Here is a 23,430-nt window from a genome sequence, read left to right as displayed (position 1 = left end):
TGAAATGAACATACGCCTCTTACTTGGTCGTTGGTTTTTAGGTTGAAGCTTAGTTTATTACATTCAAATTTTTTTGGTTTTTCTTTTTGTGGTACATCGGCGTGTAAAAACAATCCCAATTCCCAGCTTTGTTGTTATGCATTAAATTGTTTATTCTTAATATTTGCATTAAGAAATTTCGTGTGAATTTAATTATAATTAGTGACGAATTCGACTTATGAACTTATAATCTATAAATATTTATATTTATTATAATAACTGAAAATAGTTAAAATGTCATAACACGGTTCTTGAAAAATATTACATCGCGAAAAGCGTGTCTTCTACCAATAAACATAATTACACAATTTATTTGTTTATGTTTATTTATAAAAAAACGATTTATGCTGAATAAAATACCTAAAAATAAAAACAACAAAAAATAATTAAAAGTGTCAACATCACCATGATGATACCAGGACCTGCTACAAGCCTAAGGATTATGCAACAACCACAATTAATAGGCTTTATTGTCTTGCTACTACTTCCACTTGGGCTAACACAACACCCAGGTGAGTGCATTGTGAGAAATGACAAAATACAAAAGTTAATGTAATGTTTACACACATTTTAAATTTTGCAATCAGAATGAACATTGGATAGGTTCTTAGCCTCCGTTTATATAATTAAATGAATACTGAAAATATTGTAATAATACAAATTAAGCTTAAAATTAAAAAATAATAATAGTAATACAAATAAATTATGAAAAACATATTTTTTTTTAGAAAATATAACATTTCCATTATATCAAACATCAATGCGCTAGATACATATTTGACATATAAGTTGCATTAAATCAAATCACGGATGAATAGCACAATCTTAACATATTTTTATGTTCAACTTGACAGAGAATAATTTTCGATCTTATTCTACGTATATTTCATTATGAAATATTTTATTACCATTCTTTGCAACTCTCTTTTAAATGAATTTTTTTGGTTCCGGCTTTTGGATTCTTAATGAAACGATAGCTTTTCTTCTATTAACCTTAACAGGGCGAAAAAATAGATTTTAAACAGATAGGAAAGTGTTGGAATCCTGTGTTGTTGGCAGAAAAGTAATGATAGATTTTAGTTCAGCACCAAAAATTACGCTATAGAAACTTGTTTTACCTGTTTCAAGTGTGTTAAAAGTGTGTTAAAAGTATGTTATGGCTAAAGGTATTACAATCCAATAACATTACTCGTACTCCGACTTGTATTGGCTTTGACATCATTGTAAGATATTTGACAACATTCAATGTAGGTATATTTTAAATACAAATATTTCCAAAACGATGTTTAAATTAATTTGAATAATTTTCTTTATTTTAGGTTTTACTTTGCCTAAGTATTTGAATAGTTTTAACATAAGTTCTGTGATTATTTCATATAGAAACGAGCATTTTCATTTAAAAGAAAAGATTTTTTAATATGTTTGCAATTCGAAGAAGTTTGAATAATGCTCTTCATACAAATATAAATTTAATATATACGCTTTTGTAGTCCATATACTAATTTCATAAGACTTTATGTATAAAGTTGCAGATTAAATTATAATGAACTAACAGTAAGACTTAAATTTATTAAAATGCAGGAAGTTGCGAAATTAAGAAGCGAATCTTCATTAAAAATAAATGTTGTCATTGATAAAAAAATACTTTTTTTAAATAATTTAAAATTTCCTACAGCTAAAGACATTTAAAAGGCAAAATTATAAATTTAAATTAAATTCTCACTAACTAGTTACTACCTACATAATTCTTAACAAAATATACATATAGCCAAATAAATGTTTGCAATATTTTCTTAATTGCTAAAATTGTATCTTCTTATAAAGTACTGCTAATCAATTCATCAATATTTTTACTTAACATTATTATATCACAATGAAAAGGTGAAAATCAGTTTTAATATTTTCTTTGTAAAGAAAAAACAAAAACAATGTCCAGGTAAATAAATATTATTATATTGTCTTTTCAGATAGCAATGGACATAACTTTCTCTATTAAACAATTACAATGCCCCTAACCATAATATAGTCAACAATTGAAGAATAGCTTGTCGTTTTGTTTAAAAGTATCATGTTATAGTTCTAAATCGCAGGTTGTTAAAACTTGCATTCAATACTAAATACCTATAAATATATGTAGAGGCGCAGTTTAACTGGCCAACACAAATTTATTCGTCTAACTGGAAACACATGATATACCTATGTAGATACCGCTGATACAACCTGTTTCTTTGACTTTTTCCAATTTTAAAAGAGCAAGATTGGCCAGTTTCGCAGTCAGTTATTCAATAAAATACATAACATACGTAGGTATATACTTTATTTTTATTTACGTGGAAAAAAAAAACAAGAAAGAAATGTGCTATTGGAAAGCGTCAACTATTAAGCACTACCGTCGCGTCGCGTCGTCGCTTCGCGTTATTCGTCGCGTTCGTGACGAGATAGTAAAAAGAAGGGACACACAAATCAAACACTCATGGAAACATCTTCATTGAAATTTAGCACATATGTAATCAATGACAAGTTTTACATTTTCTTCATCGATAACATTAGCCAATTGGCTGGTTTTGTATCAAATGTATGCATACCTTACCTACCTATGGCTTGTAAATAAATGCAAATTCGTAAATGAAACAATAAAAACGAAGTTTAATTTAAATCAATGTTTAAATATTTGAATTATCTAATTTACAAAAATAGCTGTTGATTTGATAAACTTCTACACCGTTGGATAGAAAGTTGACACACATGTAAATAAAGTAGGTACAAATGTATGAATGTATGTAAATGGATTCCTGAGGTCACTTTCAGCCGAAGAACTTATGAGTTTATTTTTTCATATCCACTTCCTTTTCCAATTATAACGGTTTTTTTTATGAATGTGCCCTTCTTCAATTTGACAAACTGCTGTCGATTATTATTTTTTTTTTTTTGAAACAAACATACGGATTACTTTTTACAATCTTTAGAATTTAATGCGTGTGCAACGGTATACCCGTAATTATTATTAAAGCCATTTAATGTATTTCTTAGGTTGTTTTTGTAAATATACAGATTTTTTTAGAAAAACGCGTAAATAAGTATTGTTTTTATTTTACATAGTAAACAAAAATACATGTTTAACATGAAACAAAGTCGTCGTTTTAATAACTTAAGAATCAAATAAAATTCAATAAATTTCTAAAAATTAATAACAAATGAAATTCAATAATTGTATTTTGTTTTCTGAAGAATAATATTTTTTTTTGATTTTTGTCTGTCTTCTTTTCAATGAACGATATGTACAGTTATAATAAAAAATGTTTTTTCCCTGGAGCTCGGATAGATACATTAACATTCTTTTTTGCTCCCAATGCAATTATAAACTAATATAAATTTGTTGTAGTTGTTTACGTAATTTGTAGTTTATACTTCTGATGTACGACACAGTGATGCGATGAAATATTTTTGATGTTCAATTTGCACACATTTTTGATGAACTTTATGCAATCAAAAAATCCATCAGATTTGTTAACAACATTAACATGTATCTACTTTCACATATATGTACAACAAGTATGAGACAGTTTTTGTAAGTAAACTTAAGAATTTCATCGCGGTCGACCCCCACCTCCCCTTCCACAGAAGCAAATATAAGGTACTAATATAAAAAACAAACTTTAATCTCTTCCACTAAGGAAATTTCTTACCCATGGCCATATGGTAAACTAATGTAATACATGTACATTATGGTAAGTAACTACTCTAAAATCTTTTTAAATAAAACCTCGTGGCATGTGAATTTGAAACGGATATACATACATACATAGGTACCTATAAATCCGAATGCAATTCTCACTAAACAGCATAACCTCTGGCGATCTGTTAACTTTTTAATGTACCTGCGAAGGTTATTTAGATCCGATGGTGATGGCGATGACGATGGCGATGGGTGATTTGATCAGACATACACATGTATAGATGCTGTGTAGTTTGATAGTGAAAGTATTTTGAATTATTTTCTCTTTGTTTTATTTTCTTAATTATTTGCATTTTCGTATCTTATGTGCATGGAAAAATATAGTTACGTTTACACAACAATTTAAAAGATAAATTAATACATTTCATATATGGCAGCATTATGAATGCAACTAGTCAAAAATATAAATTTAAAATATCTGCACGAAATTGAATCAACTTCGTAGTATTTTGTCATTCATTAATTCACTAATTGAAAACATTATCAAACTACGAATTTGATAACATCTCTAAGTTTTTGCAAAATCACAAGGCTACAGAGCCCAAGATCGACAATGACAACTACAGAAGTCAGTTTCAAAAATAAGATTCTCCGCTTGGATGTCAAATTTTAACGTAAAGCTTGATTTTATAGTTGACATCCTCATATCTTTCTACTATTCAGGTCCTTCGAAAATCCCAAATAAAATTATTAAATACCAAAGTTTAAAAAGCTTAAAAAGCTGAACATAAACACATTTTTGGACTAGTTAAGATCCATGGTTAAATTTTAACATAGTACAAATGTCACGAAAAGTATCTTATTAGGGTCTTTTATAATTTTAGCGTAAGATTTTTTTTCTGCTTCTGGCTCATGTAGGTAGTGAATTATTTCAAACAATTTTTACTTGCGATATATTGCAAATCAAGCATTCTTACAAAAACTCGAACTCGAGATTTTAATCAAACATGACATTCTGATGGTAGAAAAGTCGAAAAAAAAGAGGCCCCTCCGATTCCGTCCGTCTGTCTGTCTGTCCTGGCCCCTAAAGCCCATACGATTGGTTTGATTTTTTTTTTAATTTGGAAATTAAGGTTTCGAGACGATTCGTGATAGGCGTGTTTTTTTTTCAATTTTTTTAAGACTATAAGAAATAACAGTAGATTCTTAAAAACATAATATACATTTTTTTCAAATTAGATATCTCGAAAATGGATCATCATTTTTGTACAAAATTGAAATGTAAAACGTATAAGATCTTAATAACTGCATACCAAAAATATTTTTAAACTGAAATTGAAGAATTTTATATAAACAAATTAATTCTAAAAAACGCTCTAACGATTTACTAAACAAAACAATTTTAAAAATTAAGGTTAATCAGAGAAATCAAATGGCATTTAAATCTTTGAAAACAAACTTTATATTTTTAAATTCAAGCTATGTATTTAGAAATGTCTCTAAATTCAAGGAGTAACATTTTTTTTCTGTTTCGCATATCCTAAATTTCCTTGACTCTGTTTTAATTGAACTATGTTTAAAATAAGGCTATTTTTTGCAGATAGTCTCCTACAGTCAACTCCAGTTAAATCAGCTTAAAACTATAATAACAACACTGTGCTAAATATGACAAAAATGAGATTAGTAAATTGGATTAGAAATGAAGGAAGATGGAATTTTATCAAGCGTCTTAGTCATTTCAGTTTGTATAAAGAAAACTGTGAAATGTAATTAAAATTGACACTGTTTAATATTTGAAATTATCATAGGGTACTGCATTTCATGCTCAAACTTAGCTGCCATTTTAAGTTTTATAAAATATATTGAATATTTGCCATTTACAATAATAAATCGAAAAATTACAGTAAAGTGAGAATTCAAATGCAGCCAATATGAAAAACCACGCAGAATCTATGAAAAAAATTAAAAGTGAAAAAACTTAAAAATAAAATAATTTTTAAGCCAGAGTGAACTTAAAAATATCGAGAAGACTAGTTTCTGTGAATTTCGTGTAGTTTATTTTTACTGTTGATAAAGTAAAACAAATTTTGTGGTGATTATCATATAAAAAGTTTTTATAATAAAATGATGTTGAGCTTGCTTTTCTTAAAAAAAATTGTACGTTGGGTTTCTTTCAACAAAATGACAATAGAAGTAAAGTTTTCGTCGAAAAAAAATATAAAACATACATAAATCGGAAAACACCGAAATTCAAGGACTGAAAAAGATTTAACTGTAAAAACAAAACCAATTCACCTCAGTATTTTATTTACTTCCGATATATAGGCAAGTTTTGCAGTAATTTTTTTTCTGCATAAAACTATTTCATGTACAAAATGTCATTGTTTTTATTTTCGATTTACAAAAATATTTTTTTTCGAAATTCGATATCATGAAAATGGATCATTGATAAAATATAAAATGTATTTTTTGAATAAAATTGACAAATTGTATATATACAAAATTAATAAAAAAACGTTCTGATGTATTTTAAACAAACATTTTTGAAAAATTCAAGTTTTTTTCAGGAATCAAATGGCATTAAATTGTTTGAAAAAAAAAAAACTATTTTTGAACGTACATACATGTGTATTTAAACCTTAAAATACTGCAAATATTTGTACAGACTGTTTGGATATTTGAGTAAGCTCGTACGACCCAGTCGTGCATTTTATTGTTGCCTTGCAAAGTGCTGCTAGTCCTACTTCGTTTTCACATCTCTTCATAGACATACAGTCAAAATTGCAAATACAAAAATGAAACAAACAGGTTTTGGAGATTGAAACGTACGAAAGATTCCCAGTTTTATTTTCTTCTGGTGCTCTTCTTGTTGCAGATGTGGACACTGCGGTTATCTATCCACTACACTATCTAAGATACTTTAGTATCGGATATGTTTGTGAAAGATCAAAACCGGATAGGTACACCTTTTAGTCAACACAAAAAAAGGTAAAAACACCGGAGTGAAAGAAAAGGTCTAAGGAAAAAGTACAAAAAAAACACCAATTTTTGTACACGACTTTTTTGAAATCAGTTTCATGTGTTGTTTAAATAATACTAATATACATTTTATATATTTTTTAAACAATTTGGTACTAGGAAAACAAAAGTCGAACAACTAACCAATAAATAAGAATATTTATTCTTTTTGAAAATATAAACGTTTTTAACTAAAATTAAAATTGAGAGTGCATTTTCGGGTTGAATAGTAAAAACGAAATTCGGTAGGATCGGAATCCTCATCTACTTGGGTTTCACTTAGCACCAAAACAGTTGGCCTGTAAAAAACAAAGCTGAAAACAATGTCAGAAAATTCTGTCTTAGTCCTTATTACAATAGCCATCTCTAAAATGACCAGCTATTGCAAAAACACTACTAGTGTTATGCCTTAGTAGTGACTTTAAATTAATCCGAACCGTGACAATCAAAACGGTAATTGGAATTGTATAACTAACACATAGGAGTACAATGGATGCACCTGTTAAGCCATACAAATGTTAGAAAAAGAAAGAGAATACATAAGGAAATGCCACTTTACTGTGCTCCACATATGCAAAGCTCGCTTATGTTTTATTTTTACTTGCAACGTATATGAGCTAAATGGCAAGTATTGCATTCGCAACAAATTTAGTACTTGAGATTTCTTCTTCTAAAATAAGAAAAGATAACAACTAATAAACAACACAAATAATTTATGGAGACAAAAGTCCTCGGTAGACATCTTGCTTTATGTATAAACTTACTTATGCGGTTTTCCGTTACAAATAAAAATGTAAACAAATGGGTTTTAGAGGTTGGTATCTTTATGTATGTATATTGGTTTTGATTGACAATACAAACGATTCCTATTCTTTGAATAAGAGTGCTGAAAATTAAATAACCGCATCATGCTCTTACTTTCCATCCCCTGTCAATTGATTTTTTTTAAAACATTAACAAAAAGATAGCAACAATATTTTGCCCATGAAACAATAAGTTTTTAGAACTGTTTTAGCTACCGAGATTTTTAGTCGAATACCAATTTTTATCAATTTTGGTAGCTATTTTGAATGTTTTTATTTTCTATGTACAAACATACAGATTGGATTCTTCCAATTATCTTACATTAACAACAAAATTTAACACAAAATGAAATCATTTTGAAGCCTATACCTTCATTTATTCACAACATATCGAAAATCAAACACCAATTTTTACGAATTTTGTGTAGTATGTTTTGTAGACTTTAATTTTTATGAAAAACCTGACTGTCGAGTTTTAATACAAAATTTAATGAATATTGAAAACAATATTTTTAATAAGATTAAATTAATTCGAAACAGATATTTATAATTTTTGAAAAAATATTTGAGTCTAAAATCAATTTTTTCCAACTTTATGTAATGTTTAAACTGTCTTTTCTAAAAATTTTACCAAATGTCAGAAATGTTATTTTTCGTTGCATACAATTATTTGAGAGATAAAATCAGTTTTTGATCGTCGAATATCAGAGGCGAAAATACTTAATTTCAGTTCTTTTACTAATAAAAAAGCCTTTCATTAATTTTTTATTTTCAAAATTATTTTAGTGGTATCACGTCATAATATGTATATAAAATAAAATGTAATTCAAGTCTCTAGCCTTTGTAGAAGAATATTATTTAACTGCGTTTAAATTATATAGAGTTTACTTTCTACATGCATTCCTTTATGTATATACCTACTTTTTATGCTTTGCACTTTAACATGTATCTACATATTTTAATCTTCAACGCTAAGTATTTCCAATTCTGTATGATGCATGTAGCAGGTATCGAGCGGTTTGCTAGATCGGATAATGATTCCGTATTACCTATACATTCATATGTACAAAATTTATTATTGCTCTAGGTCAATCCATAGTTTAAGAAAACTATGTTAGCTTTAAGTAAGGCATTCAATAAACAATTGGCAAAGCGAATAGTTGTTTTATGAAAAAGTTTTTTTTTTAACAATTAATAATATTGTACATGTAATTTTATACATATGTATGTATGTAACGAGTAACTTTTTTTTTGAAAGGCTCTGTAATTCTGTATATCTTCTTCGTCCTTGAGGAGAAGAAAAAAATTTTGGCGCTCTTAATTTCACATACATTTATTGTATAGTGCACTGTTCCAACCTTGCTACATATGCAGACAATTTGGGCAATTTTTAGGGAAAAAAAACTACTCAAACGCTCCGATTTTACGAGATTACCTTATTCACTAAAATTACTAGACAACTATGGATTGTAATGATTGAAAATGTATTTATTATAAAATAACTGTATACATTAAGTTTCGACAATTTTACGCAGTATAACCCTTGGATAATTTTATACAAGGGTTTTAATTTTATTCAACTTTCGTAAACCTCTTTTCTATCATCCAAAATTTAACAGTTCACTTAAAAAAAGACGCAGTAATAGCCTAATTGTAGACGGAACTCAGGATAACAACCATTGCATATAAATTGATTGACATCAAGTTTCTTATGTTAATTCATGTATTAAATTCTTGAAAATTTCAACTTGCTGCTATGGATATCTGATTTCTATGTTTATCATCACCTCAGCTGGTAGCACTTATTTATTTACAGTCACCAATTGTGTATATGGGTTTGATTACAAGTTCCAGCTCAAACAGTTCTACTTCTTGAAATGTCTCGAGAGAGAGCTCAAACCAGAAGAAAAACCCATCTGAGGTTGGCAAGCAATTGTGATTGCGAATGACCTTAAAATGAAAAGAATGACCAACATCTTAACTAATTCCATCCACGTTCGAGGCATGAAGCTTGAAAAGATCGGACATCAGAACAATATTGTGTTGTTGTTTTTTAATCCATAAATGTATTTAAAAGGAGGATTTGAGGTAATACCGGTTGATAAATTTTGTTTCTGTTTTAATAAATGATTCAGGTCATTGGGAAGCCTGAATAGTATGCTTGGCTCAGAACTATGGTTGACTGTTAAGTTGAGATTTTGTATAAAACAATAAATAAATAGGTAAATGATTTAAGGCCACGCAATAAATAACGATAGAATGAGCTAAGCTTAAGACGCTGATCTACAAATCTGAGCGATATGTGACCACTTAACATTTTAGTCTCTCTTCGATGAGAGACTAGGTTTGAAAATACCATCTGCATAATACATATTTTAAGAAAAGCTTAAAGTGAGAAAATAATGTTGTTATCTAATATTCTAATGTAATCTTCTTTATTTTCATATTTTATTTTAAAACAAGTTACGTTTTTTACAAAACAGTCACAGTCACAGACAAAACCAAAGGCCCACTTTTAATGTGTTTCTTAAGAAAACTCAAATATTTTAAGCCTTATCGGGAAGTTATCTATAGCATCGGCAAATAACTAAAGGGTTTCCAATATGGGCGGTTAGATGTTGAAATGAAATAAAACAAGCTGTGTGTGAGGAATTAATAAAATTATTTTGTTATTTGAAAGGCGCATGTATGCCATTAAGTGTGGAATATGCCCCCCTCGGCTTCTTACGGTGGCACGGATCCGAATTTTTAATTACTCTTCCTCATAGATCTGGCAGAATTTTAACGATGGCCTGTTTTATGTTCACCTTTGATCCATTGGTCCATTGTGGTTCATTTGCATAAACCTGCGACTTCAAAAAACCCCACAGGCAAAAGTCTAGCGGGGTCAAATCGCATAACTTTGGTGGCCAATTCACATCACCGAGAGGTAAACTTACCCTTAAATCGTTTATGACAAATGTCAACTGGCGTTTGCTATGTGGCACGTAGCGGTGTCCTGCTGAAACCACATGTTCTCAAACAGGGCCGGACAGAGCATATGTGCAAGATGTGCAAATGCACAGGGCGCAAATATGTACTACTATTTGCCATATTTTCTGGAAGCAAGAGCATTTTTCGTTCCATGTTGCTCGCATTCCTTGAACTTAGTGGTTAATGATGCTGCTCGGTGCTCATTCTATGCAATTAATTTTTGTCAATTCAATGTTTGTATAACATTTTTTTCAAGTTCCACAACGAAGTGGGATATTTATAAGAAAAAAATTCCAAGTCTTACTTTGAAACCCCTTTCTGAGGCTAGATGTGAGAGCAGGTTAGAAGCATTGAGGCTTTTAAAAACAAATTTATATTATAAAATATAAATTTATAGAAATAAGAAATCTAGAGGAAAAAAACATTGCAGAATGGTTAGGAAATAAAATTTTTGATTTTACATTTAATTGCTGCCTGCTAATTTGGTTTGATATTTTAGAAAATGTAAAAAAACTAGTAAATATTTGCAAAGGCCGTCCGTTAATCTGTCAATTGGCATACAAGTTTTATAAAATACGAACAACAGTTTGATTTTAATGTGTTTCGATGAAATATTTAATGGGTAGGTACATGGTACATATGTTCAATTAACCGCGCGTATTGCTAGTCCCCTAAAAATACTAAATATGTTTCCTGAAGCTTCATCATTGCGATCTCAACGGAGAAAAAGACTTTATACTGATGAATGTCCTGAAACTATATTAGAACCGCAACAAGGATTTAAAGTAGATTTTTTTTGTTAAAATACTTAATAAAGCCATTCAATCAATTACAGAAAGGTTTGAACAGCATGATACATACATATAACATCAATTTTTCATTTTTAAGTAACACAAGCGAATGTTTCAAAAATAAAAATGCCTTAATTTGCAGAATGTTATAACTTACTTACTTTCTTAAGGTGGCGCTACAGTCCTGTGTGAACTAGGGCCTAGAATGTTATAACATTAGGTAGTTTTAAAGATTTAGATGGAGAAGAATTTGTTTCAAGGCTTAACCGTAATATCCGCGCTTGTTACACGTTTGAACGTTTCCCCTCTGCTCCTTTTATTGCTGCGTTTTAGTTTATGGTTTAGGGTTACTTGGGATACCTCAATATAAAAAACCACTGAAAGTCTACCTCCTGGGTAATGGTGGAAAGGCTTATGCTTGTGTATCAGTTTATGTGTGAGATATAAAAAAGGGGCGTTATCTACTAATCTTGCACAGGGTGCAAGTTTGGCTGAGGCCGGCCCTGTTCTCGAGGTCCATATGGTTCAATTTGAGCAATAAGAAACTAGTTATCATCATTAACGTCGTTTTAAAAAAAGTACGGAACAATTACGGCCCAAAATCCTTATCAAACGATAACTTTTTGAGGATGAAATCATCTGGTGAAACTCGCGTGGGTTTTTTTTGTCGTCCCATATACGGCAATTTTGTTTGTTAACACAGCCATTTACCCAAAAATGCGCCCTATCACTAACGATGATTGTGGTCCTCTTCCAAAGTCAGCGAACAAACGGCGTTCTTATTGATCATGAACTTTGAGCTTCTGGGTTAGTTGGATCTTGTTCAGGTGTAGGCCTAAGTACCGACATTGGGGACCTTTTCGTTTCCCTTAACGAACACTTATTTTGATACTTATAATAAGGTTTTTGTATTTGAAAGTGCTGTTCAATCATGTAACTTGCGATGTTGATTTAGCATAAACAACTGAATAATAAACAAAAGATTTTACTGATGTCACCAAAACAATATGGCTGTACGGGGAGTCAAAATTTACCCGCGCCAACTGAAAAACCCTTTGTAATAGATCAACTTGCAAAAGTTTTTTGTACTTTTTCTGCAGTGCAGTGCAAGTTCATCGTATTAAAATCAACCTTGAACATTCCTCACTATGCCATAAGTAATAGATTTGATATGATTGCATTTTATAAAAGCATTTTACATATTTAATCTAGAAATGAAAGAATCCTTGAGAATACCCGGAAACGAAGACATTTTTTACTGACTGCTCATGAAGTATGTATGTTGGTTTATAATTTTATTTATAAATAATATAATAATAATAATATAATAATATATATAAATTATTTAAATCAATTCATTTTAACTAAAGCACTATAAGGTACTAAAGCTCAGTTTGGAAAAAGTCTTAAAACGTCATTATATCTTATGAAGTTGATTTATTACCGTGAAAATTTTACGCAAAATAAAATAGTAAAAATCTGCAATTCTTGGGAAAAACTCTGTAAAAATAATTCTTATACCACTATACAAAAACTCTTGCATTAAACTTTATGTTTTACCGATTAATTATGCCTATATGTAATAATTTGTCAAAGTGTTTCTATTGCCTTGTTCGCTTTTTACTTGCGAAATATGGCAAGTTTTGTTTTTGAAATGGAGATTTTAATCAAACATGACATTAAGATCGTAGAGAAGTCGAAAGAAAGTGGGTTCCCCGATTCCGTCTATACTTGCCAGAGCCCAAACCATTTGGTTTATTGATTTAAAATTTGGAAAATAAGGTTTGAAGCCGATTGGCGTTTTTTTAAGACTTATATATAACAAGGGTCCCCATAAACAGCTTTTGGTCAATAATCCCACTTCTTTGGACTTCCCTACCATGGTAATCAAACACTAGCTTTTAAATTGCATACCCGACTAGTTCTTATTTTGTGGGCTCCTTTAAAAAAAATGCAATTCTTTTGCATTCTTCAAGTGCAAACGTATGCCCTTTGGATTAGACTATACATTATCTTACAACTCAATTTGTTTGTTCTGAGGTCATATAAAATTAATTCTTCTTTTATTTTTTCAGATGAACCCTATATTGTGGAGCCAACACCTGCCCTCAGATTAGGAGATGAAGGTAGTTGTTCTTTTATTAAGTACATTTTTTTTTTATTAACGAGAAACTTATTTATAACTCTTAATGTAAATATGCTTTTTTGAACTTATGTAAAGACTATCTTATCTTAAATTCTATTTATTTTTGTTTCTTTCTTTCTCTGTACTCCTTACTACTCTACACTTCAACTGTCTCTTAAACTTAAACATACACTGTAAATATCAATATATGTACATTATTTATGAAAATGGATACCATCAAATACTAAATGATTAAACAATTATAAATAAAACAAAAGAACTGACCACCGTCCTTTTGGTAAGCAATGACAATCGCACGGCATCTCACGGCAGATATTTGAATGTCCGTCCAAACGTGGGACTTCTAACGTCAACTGCTAGAACTTTTATTCAGGAGGGTGTAACGACTGAATATGCAACCCAGGTGCTTGGAACAACATTAGAAAATGGACGAATTTATGCTCAGCTATTGAAAAAAAGTTCAAGAGTACTGTTTGACAAAGAAAGTGTTATTGCTCCTAGTGCCCCAAACAATAATGGAGCTGTGGTGCATACCAGCATCATTGGTGAAGAACCGGCTCTTTACCCCCATCCACGATCATTGCTCCAAAGCCATAACGATTTAGTAGCTGACAAAGACTGGCAGGATATCGATGATAGATTAATTTTAGAAAAGAACTCATTTGTGGGTAATACTGATTATATTGGAGGTCTGCCAAAGCGTTCTCATATTGTCTTTCCTGTAAAAGCATCTACTACGGAAGACAGAAATCCACAAAACGAAAAAATATTAAAAGCAGATTACCTTCACGATAATTTTACGTCTACTAAGGATAATGTCAAATTAAAAGACGATGCTTCTAAAATATTTGCAAACAAAGTTCAGCCGGTTGATTTGCCGACATACACAATTAAAAATATTTTTTCCCCAAGTGGGTTTTCATGGGAGCCTATTCCAGAAACAGGGAAACAAGATCAAGAAAATGTCGATGCTATTTACACGAGCAACAGTTCGTTCTCTGTTCAAAGATCTCCAAAACTCCTTTACCATCAAGTGATAAAAGATGTGCAAAGCAGGACATTGTCAACGGTTACCTATTATGGTTTTGCAGATTTCACGACCGTTGTTGGTGATAGTGTCATTGTATTTTCACCAAGTACATCTGCTGAAAAAATTCCACCAGCACAGGTGACTTCAATAAAGGGAAAGGCAACTTTGGGCCCCCAAGAGGCATTATATGTTTCACAAGTTCCAATAACTATTACTCAAGACTGGATTGAACCAACTTTTGTTACTTCCATGCTATCTACTGTTGTTAACGATATAAAATTCATGTCAACAGATTTGCGAGAAAAAAATGAAACTGAAGAAACCGACAAAAAACTCAATGAAAATGGTGGAGAAAAAGACAAACATATTGAGAGACACCAAAATAAAGATGTTGATGATGAGAAAATCATTGAAAAAACCACTGCCAATGACTCTGATAAACAGCAACATGCCCATGTGACTGATGAAATTGAAGAGGAAAATAGTCAAGAAGAAACAACGGTTTCACCCGAATTCAACGAAAATGAACTTATGACGTTGGCTACAACCGAAAACGATATCGAACAAACCACTGAAGTGGATTCAGATAATAATCAAATTGAACTTATAAATTTGTCATCATCCATGCCCGATATAACTTCCATTCAGTCAGAAAATGCTGTTGCAGCACCAACTCAAACTACGTCTCGAATAATGCTCTCCCGACCATCTGATGAGGAAATATTAAAAATTTACTCATCTTTGGCACAAGCAGAACTGGCTTCTCAAAAGTCTTCTGATGTTTCTTCCATTAACAATCCGATCGAATCAATGGTTACAATAACAGAAAATATAGAAGAAATCTTACCAACTAGTGAAAACATATTAGAAACTAATACTGAAATACCAGTAAAAATTACAACAACAAATTCATTAACAGTCGATGCTGATCAAATTCAACCAAATATTCAGACCAAAGAAGGTGCTACAACAATTTTCTATGAAGATGATCCATTCCTAGATTTTGTCAAACCAAGTTTAATACAACCAATAACCATTCAACCAACTAAATTGTTTGAAACAACTTTAGGTAACGAGAATGATTCAGATAAGGATGATGCTATAACAGAAGGTTCTGCTACTGACGCATCCATAAATGACGAAGATTCTACAAATTCATCGCCAAACAATGCAAGTTTGGAGAACGAAAACACTCAAGAACAATTCAAGCCAATAATAAAAGAAATCGAAGAAAATGAAGAAGTTGAAAATTGTGTTCGGACATCACAGATTTACTTAACGCAAGTCCCCAAAACGCTAACATATTACACAACTTTCTTTATTCCAATTGAAAATGATTCGGGATCTTCGACATCAATCGAATCAAAAATTGTTCCAAGTTTTGATATATCAGAAGCTACAAAACACTACTGCATTCAATCAACTAGAGCTGAAAGTGTTGATCAAACTGAAACAAGAATATCATCAGTATTGGAACGTCCACTGGAAATGAATCTTAAATTTGATGAACAGACAAATTTGGTGCAGCAAGCAACAGAGCCGATATTGATATTAAATGAAAATGATGAAGTCACTGAATCTAATGCAGCATCTGGTGATGGAGAAAATGATATTAATGGTTATGAGGATGAAACTGACAAAAACGAAGAAATCGAAGATGATGGTAACTTTCAAGAATCTGACGAAGAAATTGAACTCATTTACAAAACCTTGTACACAACTTATACCTATCTCACAACATTCTTTCATGACTCCACAACAACGGTTTCAAGTCACAAGGAAATTGTTACAAATATCATTACGTCCAGTATGAGTCTTGAGAGTGTTAGCGCAATTGAAGATGGAGAAATCGAACCCACTTCCACAAAACCACTAATTTCTAGCTTAACTACACCAACACTCATTAACCAATCAATTCGTCCAAATGCCAAATTTGATCTTCAATCATCAGATCTAATCAAAATTGATGGCATTTTGAGAGAAGATTCCGAGCAACAAAGCAAACTTACAGAACAACTAGACTATAAACAAATTGCAAAGACCTTCTTTACAACATATACATATTATACCACAATTTTCGTTGATGGTGAAACAGAAATTATGAGTCGCACCGAAATTCATACAAATGTGATAGGAAAATCTCAAATAGATGAATCAATTAGTCCATCAGCAAGGAATTTACAAATTGATGATACCGTTTCGGATGAGGATAATGCTGTTATTGACTTGCGTCCCACACCTACTTATGATACTATACAAAGAACAGCAATTCCATTGGACGAAAAATCCAAATTCAACGAAAGTCATATGCAAGAATTAGAATCGTCGTCAAGTAGTTCATCGTCAAGGAGTGAGAAAAAAATTGTCCCTATCATTGATTTGAACATCAAATCATCATTGACAATCGGTTCAAATGGACAAAATCAAATAGTTGAAAATAGTGTTTTAGAAGATCAAATAAGTTCAGAGAGTAATACAGAAGAAATTATACCTTCGGCAACACTTCTTTTGCAGACAAGTTTTACCACATTTACCTACTATACAACAATGTACAGTAATGAGGCAACTAATGTTGTAAGTCGTTTAGAAACTATAACTAATATTGTAACAGAGACATTGCAACCAACCAAGAGTCGAAATTTAGTTGAAGCCACGTTACCAATAACATACTTTACAACATTCACGTATTGGACTAAGCTGGCAAAAGATGGTGATATAACCACCTTGAGTCGCGAAGAAACAATTTCAAATGTTGTAACACCAAGCGTTACAGAATTAAGTGACAGTAGTACGCTATCCATTTCAACTGTTGAGCCTATTTTACAGACAACAAAACCATTGTTAAAGGACGAAAGTCAATCGTTGTCAAGTGATTTCTCTAAAGACATTGAACCAACAACATATTACACAACTTACACTTATTACACAACTTCATACGTCGCTGATCAAACAGTAACTAATAGTCGTTTTGAAACTGTAACAAATGTATTGATCCCTTCAAGTATTTCTTCTATACTTCCACCGCCGATGCAAACTACAAATGAAGTCGCTGAAAACAATATTGGAATTGAAAATCCAACACCTCAGATAATTTCGTTTGACTATAAGACAATCGTAGATGCCGAAGGTATCAGCACACTCTTCTTTAAAACACAAGTATTAGCGACAGTCTTAGATGGAACTTCTACGCAAATTGCATCTAGCACATCAACAATCAATATCGATGAAGTGAAAAAAGGTCTTTCCACAAAGACTGCATCCAAAGGAGTTGAATCAAATTCTACTAGGATGTACAAGACCGGCTTGGTGCGATTAATTGAAGGCACAAAACTGGCCAACCAAACTACAACTGTTTATGAATCGAAAGTTATTGGAACTTTTATTGATGAGCGCTATGCACAGATAATCGAGAGTACATCAAGATTCATCATAGAAATGAGTGCATCTCCACCCTCGGCTATAGAAGCTTCATCAACACTGAACCCATCACTGGTACAGCCAACTGTTTTATTGGTGGCCTCACAAGACAAAGCGCTTGAAAGTTCTATAAGCGATAATCAAGATGAAGACATCAATCATAATCAAGAAACTGATGACGATGTAGATGAATATGGAAATCAAAATGGAGATGAAGAAAATGATGAGAGTGGTCGGACAAGATCCCGATTATCTTTCCAAACTAAGAAAAAGACTTTCACCCCTGTTATACGACCTTTTGTTTCGCGAAACCGGCCGCAATTTGCACCTAAACGTAAAAATATTCTCCAAAGCAGCGCAACCATTATAACTAGGTCTGATTTAACACCGACAATTACAGCCACTCCAGCTTTAAAGTCTGATGTACGAGGTCGCTTTAGCAGTTCGAGAAAATCTAATGTGGGTATTTCAAGTATAGCTACAGGTGGTAGCAGTTCACAAGGTGGTAAGAGATTTGGGCGTCCAAGCAAGTCTTCACAATTTGGAGCATTTGGTAGCTCTTCAAGCTATCCAGGATCATTATCAAGAAATCGTATTCAATCTTCAAAAGGAGGTCAGCAGGGATTTTCATCTAGCTACAGTGGTGGCGGATTCTCAAACTCACGTCGGAGTGGAGTTAGTTTAAGAGGCTCTTTAACAAGTTCACGCTTGTTTTCAAGTGCCTATCCCGGAAATTCTAGATCGAGAATTAGAATATCATCATCATTGCCATACGATGTATTATCTAGCACTTCGAGTTATACAACACTTCCTACAGATAGCTCTGAGGATGACGGAGGGGTTACTCAAAAATATGAATTTGATGAAGAAACCGATATAACAACGGAGAACACTCGTAGAAATAATGGTTTATTACGCTTGCGTAGACCTCAACTGAACCGTCCAGCATTCCAAGTAACACCTCGCCGAAATGCAGCTAACCCAAAGCCACGTACAACTTCAACAACAACACAACGTCCACGCGCAAGACCTGCTCAGCGTTCTTCAACTTTTAAACAGATTCAGAACAGAGCAAGACCACAGAACAGTCTTTTCCCTCCACGAAGATTATTCCAACCTCAAAATAACGGTGAAGATTTCGAAAACGACAAAGACGACAACGATTCGTCGGATTATGAAAACGATGATGAAGGGATAGAGGAAGAAGAACAAGATGATTTAAGTCGTCGTCGCCGAAGTGAAAGTAATTCAAAACCTTTAATAAAAGAGAGGTCTAAGCGACAAGTCAATAATTACCGAAACAGATTTCGTCGACCATCTACTACAAAACCAGCTTCTGAAGAACGAGTAGAGGATCCCATTGGCGATGATTCTAGTAGTACAGCTCGTACACGTGCGTCTTCACGTTTTTCACCTCGCACCCTTTCTACATCCCCAGCTAACCCGTCTTCCTATTCAACAAAAAGCAATAAAGCACAGCATAATAACCGATCTATACGCCCAACAAAACCCAATGTAAGCAATCGTGCTCAATTCACTCTAAGAGAAAAAGACACAACACCAAAACATACTTCACCGCGTCTCGCAACAAATTTTAGGCGTCCCTTACCTAACTCTGGCTCCTCATCAACATCTTCAAGACGTACAACAACAACGGCATCTCGTCCAAAGGCACCTAGGATCAAAAACTATGGCAATCCTATCAGTGAAACAACTCATAGCAGCAATCCACGTGGAAGAACCCCATCCAGCCGTTCAAGGTCAACAGTTCGAAGCAGAAGCCGTAATGATTTCCCCACTGATCCAGTAGTTCCAGCTTTTGATGGAACTATCACTGTAACGCACACGACGCCCACCGAAATCACAATTCCAGTTGTCAACGGCAAAGTTACAGAATATAAAAATGTGCTGACAACTACTACTAGTACCGAGGTTGTACCGCCAAATTTATACACCTCAGTTATTGGTCAGCTCGGAAGCTCAACTTTGGTGCTTAATCGTGAAGAAACTTCTATAAATTTAAACGGGGCTACTGAAGTCACTCAGTTTATACTGCATGAACAACCAACCACTACAGCAATATTTACACCAACAACCATAAGAGGCCGTAAGACTTCGTTTGTGCACATAATACCATCAACAGCCTATCAAGTTGAAAATGTCGTATCCACTATGCAACCGCAGATAGCAACTAATGCGCCCCTGGCAAACATTCTACTTTCTCAACTGTTGCTAGGAAACTTGGGAAATTTGAATCAAGCCAATATTAATCCTATCTTGGCCTTAGGTGGAGCAACACAAGCTAATTCTCAAGTTCCAGGGATCCCAACAACAGAATATAAAACAAAATCATCGACATACGTTACAACAGTTACTAATGGAATGTCAACTATTATTCCACTTACATTTCATGGGAAGGAAATTTTGACAACTATTTATGACAGTTCATCGGAGGTCATAACCGCCACTGAATATTTCACCGAAACAATTGTAGTAACGCCAACTCAACAAGCACAACAAGTGCAACAAGTGAACAGTCTGCTATTGCCATACCTGCTGCAACAACAGCTCCAGGGACAAGGCCAACAACTGCCTTCTCAACCTGCACTGCCCATTCAGAACTCCATTCCACCTCAATTGTTATTCCCCGAAAATTTACAGGACTTAGATCATAATGGCATTCATAAATATAATGATTATAGCTCAGACATTGATGACTACCCAAACAATACTCAGAACGAGCAAATTTTCGAGTCCTCTCAAAACATCAATACGAACACCAACACACACAATACCCAGCGATCGGGCAGTCGCAAAAAAGGTGGTCGTAAATTCCACAAGCAACATTCATCAGCACCAGCACCTGCCGTAATTGAATCAAGTGTTATAACGCTTTATGTATCAGGGCGACGCCCTGGAGAATTTAGTACTGTTCTATCAACTGTTCAAGCAGGATCCGAACCTACGTTGCGAAAACGTCAAATCAATCGCTCTCAACCTCTTTTCAGATCCACTTCACACGATGACTATGAAGATTATTATAGTTCGGATGGAAGTGAGATCGAAGAATACTTGTTGCCAGCTAGTAAAGATATCATCTCTGGTCAAAATCTTAAGAGTAATTCCTTATCTGAAGAGACTCAAAGCCTTGAGAGCATAGTAGGTGATGTAGGCCTTTGGTATACTAAAACTTCTATTCTGTTTGGAATTGATTCGAACAATAGTGAACCTTCGACTATTTATGAAGATCAATTAGGGCTTAGTAGTACAGGTTCTAACATAAACATCAAATCGGATTTAGAGTCTTCGTCTTCATTAGAAGGATTATTTTCTCCATTAATAATAAAAGACCCAATTCAAAGTTCGCAGTCTAAGTATTTTTTAGTCTAATTGACCTTAGAGAGCCTTCCCCACTCATGTCTAAGGTCAATAGTTCGATGACAAGAGTCGACACCGGGGAGAACAAACTTTATCAACCCTCTTTGACCTCAAAATTATCAACATCAATGCCAAAATACAGACAAAATTTTGCAATGAATGATGAAGTGCTTCATGTAATAAATAACAAAAACCTACATTTGTCTAGAATAAGAAACAAACGTACAGTTCTAGAATTAAATCCTTTTAAGGATCGGGAAAATACCACAGATGAATACTCCAACCCTTTGACTATGAGAAGAAAAATTAAAAAAACTCTTATAAGACGCTTGGGTCCGATACAGGAGAAACAAACAAATCAAATGCTGACCATTAATAATAATGGTCCTCACAGATGGCATGTTGTTGTAAGAAAGCGAAAACCTATTGTAAACAGCACAGAACTATACGCTCTGGAATCTGATTTAGTACCAGAATTGTTGTTATCGATGCTATCACCAACATCACTTAACATAAGAAACTCATCATTAAAAACTTCTTCAGGCTATCACATAATACCCTCGCAAGAAGAAAAAACAATAAAAAATTCAATCACACTATTAAAAATGCCAAATAATGAAACAGTGTTCAGCTCAAAGCGTCAAGAAGCACTGCTACCAACATCACTTCCTATACGAATGGGTCGGAGATGTAACTTAAGAAAATGCTCGCGGCTAGAAGTCAAAAAGAAAACTCTTAAAGCAAAATTACAACAACAACCTTCAAAAACGCAAATAACACTTCAATCTGCCTCGAAAGAAACAATTACTGTGATTGAAACATCCACTCTGAAAGAGACCTCATTATCCGTTGAAACAATAATTGCTCCAAAGACATATACGTACATCGTAGAACGTGTTCATGAAAATGAACATCAAATTCAATCATCGTCGTTAGTACGTTACAAGACGCAAATGATAACTCATACCATCTTTAAAACAAACACAATACTCTTGACAAATACTCAACTTATTAAGCCAACGAAATACGATTTACTTGATCAAATGTTTTGAGTTATTTAAAAAATGGTAAATACTCGTATGTGTGTACAAAACGTCATTCTAAATGGTTTTTATTATTAATAATTATTATTAATTTCTGATTAAATACTTTCTAAAACGACGTAAAAGTATAAGAATTGAAGATTAAACACCCTGAATGAGTTAAAAATTCAAAACTTAAAAATTTGTTCACGGGCTTCTGGAATCTTCAAAACAGGATAGAGATATATTTTCTTTCCAAAAAAAAAATTAATTTTTTTGTATGTGAAAAATTTAACACAAATTCCCGCATCTAATATCAACTTTTCGAAAAATTGTAACCGACTATTCAACTTTAAACAAAAAATAAACCCTTTTGAACTTGGAATAGCACCTCAATGAAAGTTCGATGAAGTTTCGTCTTCAAATATTACCCAACCTAAATAATAAATGTAATTCGTAAGCAAAATAACGATAAAGACAGAATATTATAATAGTAACACTACGAAAGTAAGCACAGCAACCCATTCCAAAAACAAATGGTTGAATAAAATATAACAAGTTTAAGTTTAAACGGTAAGTACCTGCCTATATAGAAAAAATACTTACAAAATATAATAGAAATTCTAAGCTGTTGGTATGGAATTTTCAGAAAATGGACGACAATAAGCAACATCTATATTAGAGCCAATACCTTAACTAATTATATTTTATCTAACAACTAAACTCATAATCAAACGTAAAAATGTAAATTTAAAAAAATATATATAAATACAATTGTTAGTTTCAATTTTTATGTTTGTATTGTTAAAGTTTCTTGTAAAAATAGTATAGTTAGTTACCTATGTATATTGAATTTCTTAAGTGTTAAAGATAAATTTCTTTACACGCTTTTATTCATAAGACGCCAAATTCATCAGAAATAATCTTTAATAATAATAATGTTTGTATGTAAAGTAGTGTTTAATAATAGTTATTTTATCTAATATTTCTGCCATAATTTTATGTTTGATTAATTTTAATTTAAATCAAATTTGTATACATAAATTAAATTATCTGTGTAAATATATAATATATTAACAAAAGGAATTTGTTTTTATTTGAATATCACTGATAAAATAATTTCCATTTGAAGTTTTA

General features: G+C 32.3%; 2 protein-coding genes across 2 annotated transcripts; both read left to right on the top strand.

Moving 5' to 3' along the window:
* Positions 1-21,975, top strand: LOC129953171 (mucin-2-like). The gene is made up of 3 exons (XM_056066030.1): positions 1-551; positions 13,376-13,426; positions 13,704-21,975. Exons 1-3 carry the CDS (start codon positions 446-448, stop codon positions 21,281-21,283), a joined length of 7,737 nt encoding a protein of 2,578 aa, XP_055922005.1. The 5' UTR covers positions 1-445; the 3' UTR covers positions 21,284-21,975.
* LOC129953172 (uncharacterized) lies at positions 21,280-23,379 on the top strand. Its single transcript, XM_056066031.1, has 2 exons — positions 21,280-22,866; positions 22,943-23,379. Exon 1 carries the CDS (start codon positions 21,310-21,312, stop codon positions 22,321-22,323), a length of 1,014 nt encoding a protein of 337 aa, XP_055922006.1. The 5' UTR covers positions 21,280-21,309; the 3' UTR covers positions 22,324-22,866; positions 22,943-23,379.
* The last annotated feature ends 51 nt before the right edge of the window (positions 23,380-23,430 follow it).

Source organism: Eupeodes corollae, chromosome X, assembly GCF_945859685.1.
Source record: "Eupeodes corollae chromosome X, idEupCoro1.1, whole genome shotgun sequence".
In the NCBI taxonomy this organism is placed as follows: domain Eukaryota; kingdom Metazoa; phylum Arthropoda; class Insecta; order Diptera; family Syrphidae; genus Eupeodes; species Eupeodes corollae.
This window is presented reverse-complemented; position numbering and strand designations above follow the sequence as displayed.